The sequence below is a fragment of the Corythoichthys intestinalis genome, chromosome 18 (genome assembly GCF_030265065.1).
Source record: "Corythoichthys intestinalis isolate RoL2023-P3 chromosome 18, ASM3026506v1, whole genome shotgun sequence".
Classification (NCBI taxonomy): domain Eukaryota; kingdom Metazoa; phylum Chordata; class Actinopteri; order Syngnathiformes; family Syngnathidae; genus Corythoichthys; species Corythoichthys intestinalis.
In genome coordinates, this window is record NC_080412.1 from 16,455,595 (window position 1) to 16,472,449 (window position 16,855).

At 38.1% G+C, this 16,855-nt stretch overlaps 1 protein-coding gene across 1 annotated transcript; it reads left to right on the forward strand.

Annotated features, from left to right (window-relative positions):
* The first annotated feature begins 777 nt into the window (after positions 1 to 777).
* ggnbp2 (gametogenetin binding protein 2) lies at positions 778 to 16,480 on the forward strand. Its single transcript, XM_057821930.1, has 14 exons — positions 778 to 799; positions 2,615 to 2,745; positions 4,671 to 4,748; positions 4,843 to 5,096; positions 5,262 to 5,360; positions 7,665 to 7,778; positions 7,863 to 8,072; positions 8,149 to 8,317; positions 12,802 to 12,990; positions 13,128 to 13,233; positions 13,319 to 13,423; positions 15,332 to 15,483; positions 15,568 to 15,732; positions 15,808 to 16,480. Exons 2-14 carry the CDS (start codon positions 2,653 to 2,655, stop codon positions 16,018 to 16,020), a joined length of 1,947 nt encoding a protein of 648 aa, XP_057677913.1. The 5' UTR covers positions 778 to 799; positions 2,615 to 2,652; the 3' UTR covers positions 16,021 to 16,480.
* Positions 16,481 to 16,855: the final 375 nt, after the last annotated feature.

Sequence of the window (16,855 nt, forward strand, 5' to 3'; positions counted from 1 at the left end):
TGACAGAATTGCAGGGGTGCCAATACCTTTGGCCAGCAGTGTAAACCATCTGTATTGCTATAAGTCAATAAAATTTGCAATGAAAAAAATGTGGTTTGAAATCATTATTTCATCGTCGTTCAGTGGTTCACTTTTCTTTCTTTCGTTTCAAGTCAGACAGTCAGAATTAAGACAGAAGTACTTTTGCCACTCGCCCGAAAATTTCGATGACCAACATGGGTTGACGTTTGACTAGTCAGCATATAGACTTCTCCATACTAAAAGCACGAGTTTTGTCCAAATGGCCGTAACCACGTAATGTCAACGTCAGATATATAATAATAGTTCTGGAAGGATACATTTTAGTGCGCCATGGGACATAAGCCACGTAAATTGGCATTATTAAAGGTATATCTGCAAACATATTTTTCAATGTTGTGTCACATGCCACTTCGGGGTAGTCGGATGAAATATGTTCAAATTTTTCAATCTGAACAGATGTTTGTGAATATACTGTACAAACATACTGAAAATTAAGTCACGCTAGCAGCCATCTTGGTAGCTGACGTCAGAGCCAGCGACGAGATTCCTGATCCGTTCGCAGGGCGTTGTCGCTCTCGCTTTCCCTGACTGGAAGGATAAAATCCCACATCGTCGAGCTTCTCGAACGCACCACCAACTCACACACAGGCTACCGCGCTCTTTTACTTGCTGACAAGTAACTTTCCAAAGCGGGTGAGTTCAAACTGTTGCCCCCATCGAATGACAATTTACACCAAAGAACAATACCATACACCATGTTTTAAAAGAGACGTCGAATGTAAGACTTCTTTCTTTTTAATTTACATGAGCGAGCTTGCTAATGCTAGCGACACAGAACCGCGAAGCTAACAAGTGGGTCGCCAGGTTTTCTAGCGTCTACAAAATGATAGCAATACACACTGTCTTGTCATACGAATAAAAAAAAAATCGACTTTTAACTATCACACGGGAGGATTGTGTCCTCCGTTTGGATTTTTTTTTTTTTTAACTTGTGAGCAAGCTAACGACACGTCGCCGGGTTTCCTGGCAAATTAGCATGACGTCGCCATGTACTTCGCAAGCTGCACCCAAGTCATATCTCCACGACAGAAATGCCTCGTAACTTTATAAAATAGAACAATTCATATTCAATCAACTACACTGTTTTGGCTTGGGTCAGTGTAGGTCAAGACGAGGGTACGTGGTAACGGCGTTAGAGAAATTAACATTTGCCAATGTTGTTAACACATGGGCCTATTTTGTCCGAATTTGCATGCTTTTGATGTTGTCTTTTATATTTCAAAGAAAAAACTTCACAATGGCCTGGCTGGCACCTTTTTTCAGGACACCATAACCTTCATGTCCAAACTGTTGTTTTCTTCACTGACCAATTATAATAAATATTTTGGACCCAAAAATACAAAAATATCCCAATTTTTTTTTGGGGGGGGGGTGGGTCAAATTTTGTGATTGGCAGCAAAACATGCTCAACGAAAGTTGATAGTATTTATTCAACTTGTTAGGATAAACATTCAACAGGAAAAAAATGACACTTAATAGTTTTATATTTGATAATTAAACAGCAGGTCACCATTGTTTGTTTTTTCTACATACTACGGTCAAAACCGGTTATATACAGTACACCAACCGTGTAAAATAGTGAATATACATACAATATATCAACTAACACAAAAAAGGTTTGGAGGAGATCTCTTTGTGAAGTTAGGTATTGCACCCATCACATTATCAATGCTTTATAAATATCAAGTTTCTCGAACGCACACATCTAGTTACAAATTGAAAAGAATGATTATGAAAAAAAATTTAGCATTGAAAAGTAATTTAAAAAAATATTGACAATAAACTAGTTCAATTCATTTTTTCAGGCAGGTTCCCCTTGAACAGGACAGAGGGCTACGTCACACAGCCCACTCTTCCGCCGTTTGGGCACTACTGTCACTTCTCACTCGCCGAATCATCTGAAGAAAACAACAAATCTGGGCCAGTCTCTTCCTCGAGTTGATGAAATAATGCATTAGCTTACGCTAAATTTAGTTTTCGATTCATTCTGCACGTTTCAAAGTCACTCGCTCAACCGGCCGTGGCTCGCTACCTCATCTCCCTTTCCTTAGGTGGCGCCTCACTTGTTAGTGTATTAAAAATGTTCACATCACGTCCGTCCTTCGTGACTTCACAACGGCTCCTGAGATACGTCGTTGTTCGTGGTGCTTTCGGTTTTGAAAAAGTACAAGAAATGATGGAAATTTGGACATAAACACATGGTCCATGCAGCGTTTTAACGCTTATTTATGGGGGCAATAAAACTGTAATACTCAGATGACATTATCTCCCATTTTACTTCGTCGATTGCCTATAAGTAAAAATGGGCAAGGACCTCAAATTGCGCACTTTCAAATGAGACCAACCACTAGAAGGTGGGTGACGTAATTACAGCGTGACGAGGCTTTGAAGATATGCATAAACGTGTCGCCACTGACATGTCCTATGTCAAAGGGTTAATTTTAATATTAACATTGCTCGTGTTGACCTACAATTCATTTGCTTCATGTAGGCCTACAATGTATTAATTGGATCTCCTATGTGAACCTTGCAGGTGGGCTGTATTTGAAGGTGAGAGAAAAAAACGTCGTCATGGCCCGCCTGGTAGCTGTGTGCGAGGAAAATGAAGAGGACTACCCGTTTCTTACCAGACAGATTCCTCTGTATATTGATGACTCTTTAACGGTAGGGCACCTAGGATATATCTGTGCCACAGGGTGGTTTGTAGAAATTTGTCAGTCATCCATTTTCTATGAGAATAATCTTCACTGGCCTGCTTTAAATGATTTTGATATTTGACTAATCACTGATTGTGTGGTTAAATTGTCTGCGCTGGATCGGTTGGAACTAGGGTTGTCAAAAGTATAGATTCTGAAATATTGTATCCAGATACGATATTTGGGTGCAAAAGTAGCGATTCCAAGTAATTTCTTTTTGCATGACCACAGGTAACCATAAATTTGTTGTCATGGGGTAAATTTGATACTGCACCACGCTTGATAGTAATGGAATATGTTTTTTGCATATTTCCTGTTAACTCATTGGCTGTCATTGACTGTACTAAACATCCAATCCATTTGAAGTAGGAGGGTTGCTTGCGAATAACCGAATGTTCATTTGCTGCCACCGTCCCGGTTCAAATGGATTCAACTAGGGCTGCAGCTATCGAATATTTTAGTAATCGAGTTATCGACTGGAAATTCTATCGATTAATCGAGTAATCGGATAAAACAAATATATATTTTTTGGTGAAGAGCAATTGAAAATATACACGAGAAAACAAGACATTTCATCTAATCTTGGACCATTTTCAGTCAATCAATGTCTTAATTTTCGATGTAGATTGTTGAAAACATCCAACAATTGCATCTCAGATGTAACTAGAATAAAAAAAAGACTAATTCACTACTTTCACTCAAAAAAACCTTTAGATCTTATTTTAAATATATATATATATATATATGTATATATACCTAAAAATGCCGTTACGCTTGATAACACACATCACTTAAAAGTTTGGATTTTTTCCCTCGTGTTTCAATTGAATTTCTATTTGTGTCAAGCCATTTTTAAGTTCTAGTTAAGTTTTAAGTTAGTCTAAACTGTAAGTCCTGATAGGATTTTGAGTTTTTGCAGTGTTCATAATAAATGTATGATACAGGCTGTATTGGAGCACATTAGGGACCAGTGCTACTTGGTGTTTTATCCAGCAATGACTACTGAGCTAAAATTTATAGTTAGCATTATTGAGTTTTTATTTTACACCCTCATCACTCCACAACGCTATGTTATGTTAAAGCCTGTATGTAAAACACGTTAGCCACGCATCGACAGTGGTCATAAGTAACGTTAATCTTTATTTAATAGCGCTTAGCGCTCTTTATTAGCGCTTAGCGCTCTACTGCTTAAAGATGGCGGCTGTTTACTAATGCTGCCCAGACGCGGCTGAGTCTGTCATTACGCATCTAGTTCAACATACATGTGATCTCTATGAGACGCTACCTACCAACATAGCATCGTGCGGGCTAGTATTTAGCAACGTCAGCATCGTTTGTAGCGGCTGTCGGTTGCAGTAAGTTTTTTTTTTTTTGCTTCTTCCTCTACGCACGTGACATCAGCGCGTTGTCCCGCATTAAAAGTATTCCGAGCAAAACGTGATGCTTAGAGCTGTCAAAATAAACAATTACTCGAGGTGAATAAAATTACTCGGATCCGTTTTTAAACTAGAGTTACTCGAGTTGCTCGAGTATTCGTTTCAGCTCTAGATTCAACACCTTCTAGTGATACTCATTTTAAGACTTTAATTTTTAAGATTAGCATGATTGGATGTTTATCACTGCCGATGACACTGAAAGTGTTAATGAAAAATCGGTTTACGACATTTGAACATTGCAAAAGTATTGATACTCAGTTATTGGATCAATTAGATGTATACTAGTTATAAAAACATTTAAAGGGTTTTAATTAAGTTTTTACAAACTTTGTTTTCCTTTTGATGGTAACGTTCCCCCACAAACATGGCCACCACATTGATGACTCACTAAACCATGCTGCTTAGTGCTGTATAAATCATGTCTTCTAATTATATTTACATTTTCTGTTATTGATAGATGGTGATGGAGTTTCCTGATGTCATGGATGTTGACAGACATATAAGCAGCAGCTCCCATTGGAAACAGTTTACAGAGGTTAGTAGATGATGGCCCTTTCACCACCCCACCCCTTCATTGTGTGCATTTTGTGCGTCAGTATGAACGGAAATCGTGGCTTCTCTGCTTTTAGAGTCACTCAAAGTTGAAGCAACCGGACTTGTCTGTGGCCCTCTCGGTGGTGTTTAGAGAGTTTTGCAAGACATTATCCCAGCTGGTGCCATGCGTGGGCTGCAGACGCAGTGTAGAGCGCCTATTCACCCATTTATCCGTATCCGGGACACCGGCCTTGGAGCCACTCACGTTTAAACCTATGGGCATACTGTCTGTCACCGAGACTTGTTTGTCAGATTTAAAGAAGCTATACAGCCTCTTTTACATCCAAGGGTAAGAAATATTTCGTGTTTTCAGTGTTCAACATAGAAATGTATTATTCATTTGAAATTGATAACAGTCAAGCAGCAGAGATGTATAAGTGCCTCTCCTTTATAAAGATGAAAGGGTTTCTCTGTCGGTTAGATGAGTTTTTTTTTTTTTTTTTTTTTTTAACAGGTCAAAGTTAAATGATGTTATTGATGCCATTCCAAAAAGTAAAAAGAGCAACAGATGCCTGCTGCACTCCTTGGATACTAACAAACTCAGACCTTCAGGGTAAGGACATTCTCATAACATTTTTCTTTACTCTTACATGCTATTGATTACTGAAGAAGTACTACTTTGGGAATCGGATTTGAAACTTTGCATATTACGTCAAACTCTTGATAAAAGCAACTTGAAAAACTTAGTCATGACGTGGCATGTCAAAGGCTGTTTTAAACACTTAAACCATTGGCTGCGATGGCCATCCAATCTATTTTGACTGGGAGGGGCGAACCCTCCCGTTGAAAATAGATTTGACGTCTATCTCTGTCAATGGCTCTGAAACATGATCATATGACAGCTTTCACCCCATTCTATTTTTGAATTGACATTACCCTGACCGGCCACAAATGTTAAATTTGTCATGTAGTGCTGCAACCTAAAACTGTTCAGTGTAAACAGTAGCAAAACGGTAGCATACATTATTTTGTTCAAATGTAAAGATATTTAATTATCTATTAAGTCTTGTGACTAGTGGTTTTAACTTCTATGATTGCTGTATATTAGGTTTGGTATGATATGTGTTGTCTATTCCTATTTAGATTATGTGTTGCTATTGTCACTTTTCTTACATGGATTACTCATTTACAGATAGCAGGGGAGCCAATTAGGTACATTTTGAGGCCGTTTGGTTGTACTACAATGGCATATGGAATCCCATCAAAGTAGCAAGTGCACGCAATTGTGCGCCATCTTACAATAGACATGTAAAATGTAAATGTCAATAGAAAGTTTTATATCGTTATGTGACATATAGTACAGTGCTAGCAGACAGTGAAGAAGTCAGGCATGAAAATCTCTCCTTTCGGCGAAATTTGCCATTTTGAAGTCAAAATTTTACGTGGGGGGGTGGTTCGTAAGGCCATCTAACTCACTAACTACATGTTTTATTGAAGCTGCTAAGGCTGTCGCGATATGCAATGAGTCAATTTATCGCAAGGTAAATAAAAATTAGGGTGATACATTTTCATGGCTGCGTTTTATCTCCGCGTGCGTGCATACATTTGTGCGTGCATGCGTGTATATGACACATGAGACTCCAGTTCTTTTCGCAGATGTTTATTCGTCATAAACACGACGTAGAATTACAGTTCAGACATACAAAATAAGGAAATGCATCTATATTAAACACTGTACGTTAGCATTGCTACATTGAGACTAATGGGGGGTGGGGGGGAGACAACCTACTTTAGTCTGCTATAAAACATTGGCAGTCTTCTCCAAAACGCAAACTTGTGGTTAAAAGGTGACACTTCAAACATGAAAAATGGCCGGTTAACAGCATTTGCAAATGAAAAAATGGGGGGGGGGGGGGTCTATTAGTGACAAGCAATGACGAAAAGTGCTTTTTTTGCGGACTGTAAAGCTTATTGTTAGTGGGTTAGCGAACGTACTTCCTGTGAACATTTCAAAATAAAAGCATGTCATATTCGTAATATAAATAACAATTTCCCGGAATTAATCCCACATACTTCAGAATTAATACCATAATATTACAGAATTCAGATTCTATACTAAGAATAGCTTTAAAATGACACCCTTTATGAGAAATATGACTGGCAATGAATAATTATTATAATACTATTATATATAGTAGTATAGCTACTATAATAATAATGCTATATATTTTTAAGAATTGTTTTGAATAATGTAAGAAAGGCGAAGTCAGTGTTCTGAATCGGTTTACATTCCATTTTTTTTGCACTAGTAAATGCTATCAGCATTTGACCTCATTGTTTATGTGTGATTAATTATTATTTACATGTTTATTTGTACTTTAATAAAGAATTTAAGTGTTCAAAAATGTTTTTGTGAACTAATAAGCGTCAACAAAAATTTCATTGCTAAATTAGTAGGTAAAAAAAATATTAGTCGACTAATCGTAAAAATAGTCGGCTGACTAATCGGGAGAAAATTGGTACACTGTACCGGAACACATTTCCTCCACACTCTTCTCACCTTTTTAACCCCTGACCCCTTTTCATGCCTGAGAAATGAGAGAGGAAGAACTTGGTTGACATACCGTCAACCGCGATCACTGTTCCGGTAGTTGCAGTATGAGAAACTCTTATTTCCTGCTTTTCTGAACTTTTAACCTCAACATTACAATCCTTGAGAAACTGCAAATCTACAGACATTTAAATGTTACTATATTTTAGTTGACAGTTGTTTTTTTGGTTTGTGCCTTAAAGCTATTTTTATTTTTTTAATAAACCTCCTTTTAGCAATCAATATGCAAACATGTACGCATATGCTTGCTGGTCTGCAGTCTCCAAGTGCTCTTGCAAATTAGAATAGTGTTGTTTTCTCTTCCAGCGGAAGCTTGATGGATCTTTGGGAGCGGATGTCTCAGGAGTGCTGGGATGAGGTGGTGCTAATCGATAGTGCCTGTTTTTTAGAGTCGCTCAAGATACACTTACAGAAACATAGGTAGTGTTTGACTTGCACCATTGGTTTTCAGATGCCATTCTTTTTGTTCAAGGGCTCTTTAAAGACAACGCACATCTTTTTTAGGTTTTGCAGCGACTGTAAGAGTAAAGTGCTGAGGGCATACAATATTCTGGTTGGGGAGGTCGACAGCAGTGAGGAGAAAGATTTTTGCCCCGACCTGTACGAAGGACTGTACTGCTGCTCATGTGACCGTCACATCCATGTGTGCTGTGAGATTGACTTCATCGCGCATCTCCTCGGCCGGGCAGAGGCCCAGTTTGCTGGAGGCTATGAGTAAGTGAACGCTATTTAACAGGATGTAATCAATCTCATTTCACCTATTTTGTTATAATTTCATACTAAATTTTAGGGAGCGACATGCCAAGACCATCGACCTTGCGCAGAAAGAAGTCCTGACGTGTTTAGGCATTTATCTCCATGAGCGACTTCAAAAGATTTGGCAGAAACTACGAGCAGAGGAGCAGACGTGGCAGCTATTGTTCCATGTGGGCATTGATGAAATCCGCAAAAGCTTTGAGGTACTTAAGCTGAAGGACAAAGCGTGGGTTGGTGTCACATAGGGCTAGCGCTGAGCAATGTCTCCTAAATTTGGTTTACAAATGTATTTCTTTTGGTTAATGAGGCAATAAGAAAAAAAAGACAGAAAGCACAACACAAGTTTAACCATTTGTTACACACTCATTGGCTGCTATTAATGGTGCTAGACGACCAACCGTCCAGTTAAAATAGATTGGACGTCTATGGAGTAAATGGCACTGAAACATGAGCCAGTCCTCCTGTTGTAGTGAACTTGACATCTATTTTTGTCAATGGCAGTCAGTAAGTTGAACACTAAGACAAGCAGCTTTAGAAATTATAGTTGTTGTTGTTTTTTTTAAAATTTATTTTAATTAACATTTTCTTTATTCATAAAAAAATAACAAATTTTTGATCCAGCATCCACATATTTGGACATCACTTTAATAGCAAATGTTAATATTGTGATCTACATGACCCAAAAATTGATGTTCATGTTTTTTTTTAAATTTTATTTTTTAACCAAAAATAGTTACTCGCCCTATAAAAGATTTTTAAGTTTTCTTTATGTGCTGTCAGCCCCCAAATAAAAAATAACTTTCACCTTGAATTTTTATATAATTGTGTGTGTGTGTGTGTGTGTGCGTGTGTGTGTGCGTGTGCGTGTGCGTGCGCGTGTGCGTGCGTGTATATATATATATATGCACACAGTGGGGAGAACAAGTATTTGATACACTGCCGATTTTTCTGGTTTTCCCACTTGCAAGCCATGTAGAGGTCTGTAATTTGTATCATAAGTTCTCTTCAGCTGTGAGGGACGGAATCTAATACAAAAATCCAGAAAATCACATTGTATAATTTTTAAATAATCGTATTTAACTGCATGAAATAAGTATTTGATACATCACAAAAATCGAACTTAATATTTGGTACAGAAACCTTTGTTTGCTTTTACAGATACTAAATTAAATGCAAATTTATTATTTAAAAATCATATAATGTGATTTTCAGTTTTTTTGTATTAAGTTCTCTTCAACTGTGAGGGACTGAATCTATGATACAAATTACAGACCTCCACATGCTTTGCAAGTGGGAAAACCAGCAAAATCGGCAGTGTATCAAATACTTGTTCTCCCCACTGTGTATATGTGTATATATATATAATATATATATATACATATATATATTTATATATATGTATATGTATAGAATATTGACTACCGTAATTTTCAGACTATAAGGCGCACCTGACTGTAAGCCCCCACCCACCAAATTTGACACAAAAACGGCATTTGTTCATAGATAGGCCGCAACGGACTGTAAGCCGCAGATGTCCTCACTGTATTATGGGATATTTACACCAAATATATTAACCGGTAACATTATATTTGGACAGCAGTTTCATCCATGACTGCCATGAACCACCATTCATTGCTTCAAGAAGCTTCATTTGGCCATCACTGCTCCCTTGGGGCAGACAGTCAACCTCTGCTTCCACTTGCTGTCAACACTGTTGTTGTCTAACATGCCTCCTAGCATGCATTGCAGCATTACAGATGTAAATAATAATCCAAATTCATGTTCTGCGCTAATTATTTCTTCAGTTACTGTACAAGTTGTTTCATTAATTGCTAGTTATGGTATTTGGTAACACTTTATTTGATTGTGGCACCATAAGACTGTCATTAGACAATCATAATTATGACCTGACACTGTTATGAGTAGGGATGCAACAATACAGTTAAGTCACGGCTCGATACGATTTTCTATACAAAGGACACGATTTTCGGTTCAATTTAATACACTTAATGCTCTGAAACAAAAAATAGAAGTTTTTTTTGTTTTTTTATGTATGTGTTTATTTATTTTGCTAACAAGTGAAAATAACAAACCATCAATTAAACATTTATTATAGTGCACAATATTTATGTGCGTACTTCTTACTGATCTGAAGAAATTTTGTATAAAAGTGCTTAGAACAATATTTACTGTTCGTAAAGTGAGGCGGGGCACACTATTGATTGCTATTACACTCTTAACAGGTATGTTTACCACATGAGAAAAACATCCTATTTGTGGTCCGAGTCCATCTGTGTTACGTACTGAATTAACAGTATTTGCAGCATTACAGTGCCTTGCAAAAGTATTCGGCCCCCTTGAATCTTGCAACCTTTCGCCACATTTCAGGCTTCAAACATAGAGATATGAAATTTAATTTTTTTGTCAAGAATCAACAACAAGTGGGACATAATCGTGAAGTGGAACAACATTTATTGGATAATTTAAACTTTTTTAACAAAAAACTGAAAAGTGGGGCGTGCAATATTATTCGGCCCCTTTACTTTCAGTGCAGCAAACTCACTCCAGAAGTTCAGTGAGGATCTCTGAATGATCCAATGTTGTCCTAAATGACCGATGATGATAAATAGAATCCACCTGTGTGTAATCAAGTCTCCGTATAAATGCACCTGCTCTGTGATAGTCTCAGGGTTCTGTTTAAAGTGCAGAGAGCATTATGAAAACCAAGGAACACACCAGGCAGGTCCGAGATACTGTTGTGGAGAAGTTTAAAGCCGGATTTGGATACAAAAAGATTTCCCAAGCTTTAAACATCTCAAGGAGCACTGTGCAAGCCATCATATTGAAATGGAAGGAGCATCAGACCACTGCAAATCTACCAAGACCCGGCCATCCTTCCAAACTTTCTTCTCAAACAAGGAGAAAACTGATCAGAGATGCAGCCAAGAGGCCCATGATCACTCTGGATGAACTGCAGAGATCTACAGCTGAGGTGGGAGAGTCTGTCCATAGGACAACAATCAGTCGTACACTGCACAAATCTGGCCTTTATGGAAGAGTGGCAAGAAGAAAGCCATTTCTCAAAGATATCCATAAAAAGTCTCGTTTAAAGTTTGCCACAAGCCACCTGGGAGACACACCAAACATGTGGAAGAAGGTGCTCTGGTCAGATGAAACCAAAATTGAACTTTTTGGCCACAATGCAAAACGATATGTTTGGCGTAAAAGCAACACAGCTCATCACCCTGAACACACCATCCCCACTGTCAAACATGGTGGCAGCATCATGGTTTGGGCCTGCTTTTCTTCAGCAGGGACAGGGAAGATGGTTAAAATTGACGGGAAGATGGATGCAGCCAAATACAGGAACATTCTGGAAGAAAACCTGTTGGTATCTGCACAAGACCTGAGACTGGGACGGAGATTTATCTTCCAACAGGACAATGATCCAAAACATAAAGCCAAATCTACAATGGAATGGTTCAAAAATAATCGTATCCAGGTGTTAGAATGGCCAAGTCAAAGTCCAGACCTGAATCCAATCGAGAATCTGTGGAAAGAGCTGAAGACTGCTGTTCACAAACACTCTCCATCCAACCTCACTGAGCTCGAGCTGTTTTGCAAGGAAGAATGGGCAAGAATGTCAGTCTCTCGATGTGCAAAACTGATAGAAACATACCCCAAGCGACTTGCAGCTGTAATTGGAGCAAAAGGTGGCGCTACAAAGTATTAACGCAAGGGGGCCGAATAATATTGCACGCCCCACTTTTCAGTTTTTTATTTGTTAAAAAAGTTTAAATTATCCAATAAATTTTGTTCCACTTCACGATTGTGTCCCACTTGTTGTTGATTCTTGACAAAAAAATTAAAATTTTATATCTTTGTTTCAAGCCTGAAATGTGGCAAAAGGTTGCAAGGTTCAAGGGGGCCGAATACTTTTGCAAGGCACTGTATTTATAGTCACTGGTATGGATTGATTTGGCCTGCTTAACTTCCATTCAGTCATGGCGGTTTTTAATTCATCGATGTAGTGTATGGATCCTCGTGTGCTACAGTTGCCACCTTTCATGCAGTTTGGGGGAGGAGTGGAAGAGGGGGGCTGCTAGCGGCAGGGTTTGTTTTTTTCAAGGAAAAGCTGCACCGGACATTTTAGCGAGAGAGACGACAAAAATAAATTCGGAAAATACATTTTGGGAGCTTTCATTTGGATCGAATGTTTTTGCGTATTGAATCAAAGAGGGCGTATCGAACTGTTCAATATAAAACTGAGTATAGTTGCATCCTTAGTTATGAGCATTAATGAATGTTTATAACATGTAATTTACTGTTATCTAGAAAAATTATCTCACTTTTGATGACACTTAATGACATCTGTCGTAAGCATTCAGTAATATCTATGATGGTGTCATGTCTTAATTATGACGCTCTTATGGCACCGTTGTCAAATAAAATGTTACCTATTAACCCAAATAAATCAACAAATAAGCTGCACTGGTCTATAAGCTGCAGGATTCAAAATGAGGGGGAAAGAGTAGCGGCTTATAGTCTGAAACATACGGTAATTGATTGTTACTCGATTTTTGGGGGCGGGGGGGCAATTGTCCCCAATTAAAAAAAAACAAAAACTCAAATGAATTAGTTAAATCAATTTATTGCGAAACTCAAATGGCACCTCTCATATCACCAGACGGCAGTGGAGAGGACGCAGGGATTGAGTCGGCTGGAGCAGTTTGTCGAGGAGCTATCTGAGAAGGAGAGAGCGAAACAGCTTAAACAGGAGAAAAAGAGGCAAAAGCGGAAAAACCGACGAAGAAACAAGTGCGGCTTTGACATTTCTGAGCAGGAAGCGGACATTAAGGAAGAGAATCATGAGGAGGTAAGAGCTGAATTCCCAATTAATGTATCGAGTCCCAAGTTGTGCCATTTGAGTTGAGCACCAAAAAAATTGTCAGTTGAATCATGCAATTTAAGTTCAGCCGTTCCTGTGCTTTCTCATGAAATCCAATGTTGTAGGGTTCTGTCGACTGTGAGGAGCCTAACTGTACTGCCTGCGGGAACCTCGATAACAGGGAAAACATCTCTAATGCAAGCACAACCTTTAGTTGTTCAGATAAACCAGGTCAGCACAAGACAACCGCCAATCATCCATAGCTTCAACTAAGAAATAAAAGGTAAAATGAGTTTGTGGTATTCTTCCTTTCCAGATTCAACTGGGAGTGATTATGGCTACTCGTCAAGCTTCGAGAGCAGCTCACGAGAAGGTTCCGATGTAGCTTGCTCCGAGGGACTCTGTAACCATGATGTAGCAGGTTGGTTATGAGCAGCGCGAAAAAGGCATAACCTGGGCTTGGGAGATAAATAAATTTTATTCAGGTTTTTACGGCGAATAATTTTTTAAAAATTGGTTTTGAGAAAATTGAAGTCTAGCAACCAATTATTAAATAGATTTTTCTATGAGATAGTTTTTGTGAAGTTTGTGTTTGGGGGCAGACTGCACAAATAGGGGGAATGAAAAAGATATTTTACCCCTTCAGACCAGCATTTTTTCTGCTGGGCAAAAAAAAAATCGCTGATTTTTACTCAAACACCAGAACAAAGTGGAATTTTTTGTTCGGGGCTTTTATTGGTTATTCTCAATGTTAATGTGTTCTTAATGAGGAATGAGGACTTTAAAAAGGGAAAATCAAATTTTTGGCGAGGAAAAAAAGCTGAGCACTAGCACAATCCTCCTCATCAAAACTTTTAGTACAGTAAAAATTCCGTAAGTAGAGACGTGTTTTCCATGTGAATGCCCTAATCTATTCTAAGACCACCCAAAATTCACACATAAATCTTTTATAAAGCATAAAAATGCATCAAAACATGTAACAAATACTTTATATACGTGTTTAATTCATTCCTGGACGTGGTTTGTAAGTCAACATGGTCCAACGTCGAGCGGGATTTTCCCATAAGAATACATTATAATTCGATTCCACAGCCCAAAAACCTATGCTCAATCTTTAATAAATACTGCAGGTAAATTACAAATAGCAATTACACATACCAAAACAAATAAATTATAAATACAAATCAGAATAATAATATAATAATGTAACAAATCGGGTTCCAATGTGGCGGTTGTGTTCTACTTGCTGTTCCTGAACGCACCGTGTGATTGGCGCGAGATTGAGATGGGAAAGTGTGAGAAGTTTTCTTTCTCTTTGTTCTCTTGTTGTTGGCACAGGCTAAAGCGCACAGTAGCAGTGTTGTGTTGCACAAGTTCTGAAATAGATGATTAAAAACCTGACGAAGCTGGCTGCATTCTTGCCGATGTTACAATAATAATATCAATGAGAGTCGTCCTCGAGATCATAGTAGGCATATCTAGGCCATATTGTCAAGCCAGTTCACTGATGCCTACACAACATTCATATTTGTCTATCATTTCCTTCTTAATTTCAATGGTAAGCGTCACCTTTTTCGATTTTTTTTTTTTTTTTTTTTTTTTTTTACCACCTGCACTAACCTTCTTGGGACCCATGTTGATTTCTCTCACGAGAAAATCTGCCGTGCGTCCTTCTTGCAGGAAAACAATGAAATTGCGATGCTGTCATAAAATGTCGTATTTCAAGCATATCGTCATATGTCGAGACAAATGACGAGTCAAATTATATGTCGAAAGGATCGTATGTTGAAGCGATCGTAATTTGAGGTACCACTGTACATGTTACAAAAATTTCCATTTAACCTTTGGCCAACTTGAAAACCTTTACAAAGTGACAAAATGACACATTTCAAGATGTAGTAAAGTATCTGATCCAATTTATATTTTTGGTAGATACTTGGATAAACTGGATAAAATGAGGGCTGTGCATAATGTAAAATGCAAAGGATGAAGAATAAGTTAACACACTCGTATAAAGCTGTCAAAACGCCTCATTGCACAAGGGGCAAATGAAGACGCTGGGACATACACAAATTACACATACAGTATAGGTCCCTCTTAGCCATTTGGATGCCAGGAAGATGTCAGGCAATACCCAATGGCAAACCAGCTACAAGTATATTACGTTCAGTAAACTCACGGAGCTGTGAGTAGCAGCCCATACTGTATATTTGCCCCTCGCATCCTGAAATGTATTCGTTGAGTCGTGTCGTAACCTGAAAATTTCCTTTGTAGAGACGTCCGTTAGTAGAGGCACCACTGTAATTGTATTTCTGTCACTTTTCTAAAGTTAAGTCCAATGAATGCGGTTTTGCTGAAGAAAAAGAAGAGGCAACAGATAGCTGTAGTGAATTCTGGACACACACTGAGGAAACGCCTCAATGCAAGAGTAGAAAGAAGAAAAGAAAGGGGAGTGCTTTACATAATAATAATAATAATCAGGTGAGTGGACTCAAATGGCTCCCAAAGGTTCATTCACTGAATCTGGCCAGTCTACCAACCCAAGGATGTAAAATATGTTCACAGGGACGAAGAGATGAAAGTCACAGTTTGCCACCGCCTCATGTTTGCCAAACCAAAGATCTAAAGCTGGACCGTTTTGCACAACAGTTACCATGGGCAGGACACGGAAAGAATCATTGCCTTAATTCCAAACAGTTAGAAGCCAACATGAGTTTATTGGATCTCATGGTAAGTGACAAAATCGGTCATGTCACAAGACCTTTTATTGTCAAATAATTGACTCTGGTCGTACTCTTCTTGCAGGATGATTCTGAGGTCATTTCAGATGAAGAGAATGGTCTCACCCAGGATGAAATTCAAGCATTCGTAGAAAGAAATGGGTTGTTCTACAGCAACCGTCACAAGTATCGACAGCTACTAAAGGATAAGTTTACCAACTACTGCTGCGCTAGTCACTCGAAGATAGACTGTAGCAACTGTTTTGCCTCCACAAGTGTGAAATCAGTGCGCCAATGATACCTCGAAGAAAAACGCGATGACCACGGCGAAGGATAGAATTCTGATTTTTTTTTTTTTTTTTCTAATTCTTTGTTGTTTTTAATTCACGTGATTTATGTCTATGTCTTATATCTCAAGTTGGCACTTACATGATCTGACTTAGCAAACCTTGATTCTCATTGACCAAGTCCTGTGACTTGTTGGTGCTTGTTGAAGAGTTTTGGGTAAGAGCACAGTGTAAAATCTTCTTTGTGAGCTGTGACTTATGCATTGTGTCACGGGGGTCTTACAGGATGGTTGTACTCTGCTGTCTCAAAATGTTTTCTCATTGGTGACTCATTGGGTGATAAAGCTTGTGCACTCTATGTGTAGATTTTTTTTTAAAAAATACAATGAAATAAACATCCAGTTAAAAGGTTTGGGTGTGATAAAGTGAAAAATGTGAAATTTGACTAAATAAAATTAATCTACCTTGAAATGTTGGCCTCTTTGTCTCGAGATATTTGTATATTTTAAACATTTGCACTAATTAACATTGAACCTGGAGGGAAATATAACTAGAGCAACCCAGATTCACAAAATTGGGTGAAATATTTTTTAAATGAACCATTTTGCATCTTAAATCATGGACTTTCCCATTGACTATGCTAGATTCATTTGCCCCTCCCATTTTAAATAAACTGGAAATTTATCTTTGACAATGGAAGCCAATAAGCTTAAAAAAAGATCTCTAGAAATTTAAATAACCTCTGCAAAAAAATGAACATTTTTAGCTTCCTGATAATTTTGACAGCCCTAATATATGTTTTATCGTGATAATGGGCGATAATTTTTTAAAAATCACGTTAAAATA

Excerpts from the sequence above, each read along its gene's own strand:
- ggnbp2 (XM_057821930.1), top strand. The coding sequence starts at position 2,653 with ATGGCCCGCCTGGTAGCTGTGTGCGAGGAAAATGAAGAGGACTACCCG. Across the intron at positions 4,749-4,842 it reads ATTGGAAACAGTTTACAGAG|AGTCACTCAAAGTTGAAGCA; the intron begins GTTAGTAGATGA and ends CTCTGCTTTTAG. Across the intron at positions 12,991-13,127 it reads AGGAAGAGAATCATGAGGAG|GGTTCTGTCGACTGTGAGGA; the intron begins GTAAGAGCTGAA and ends CCAATGTTGTAG.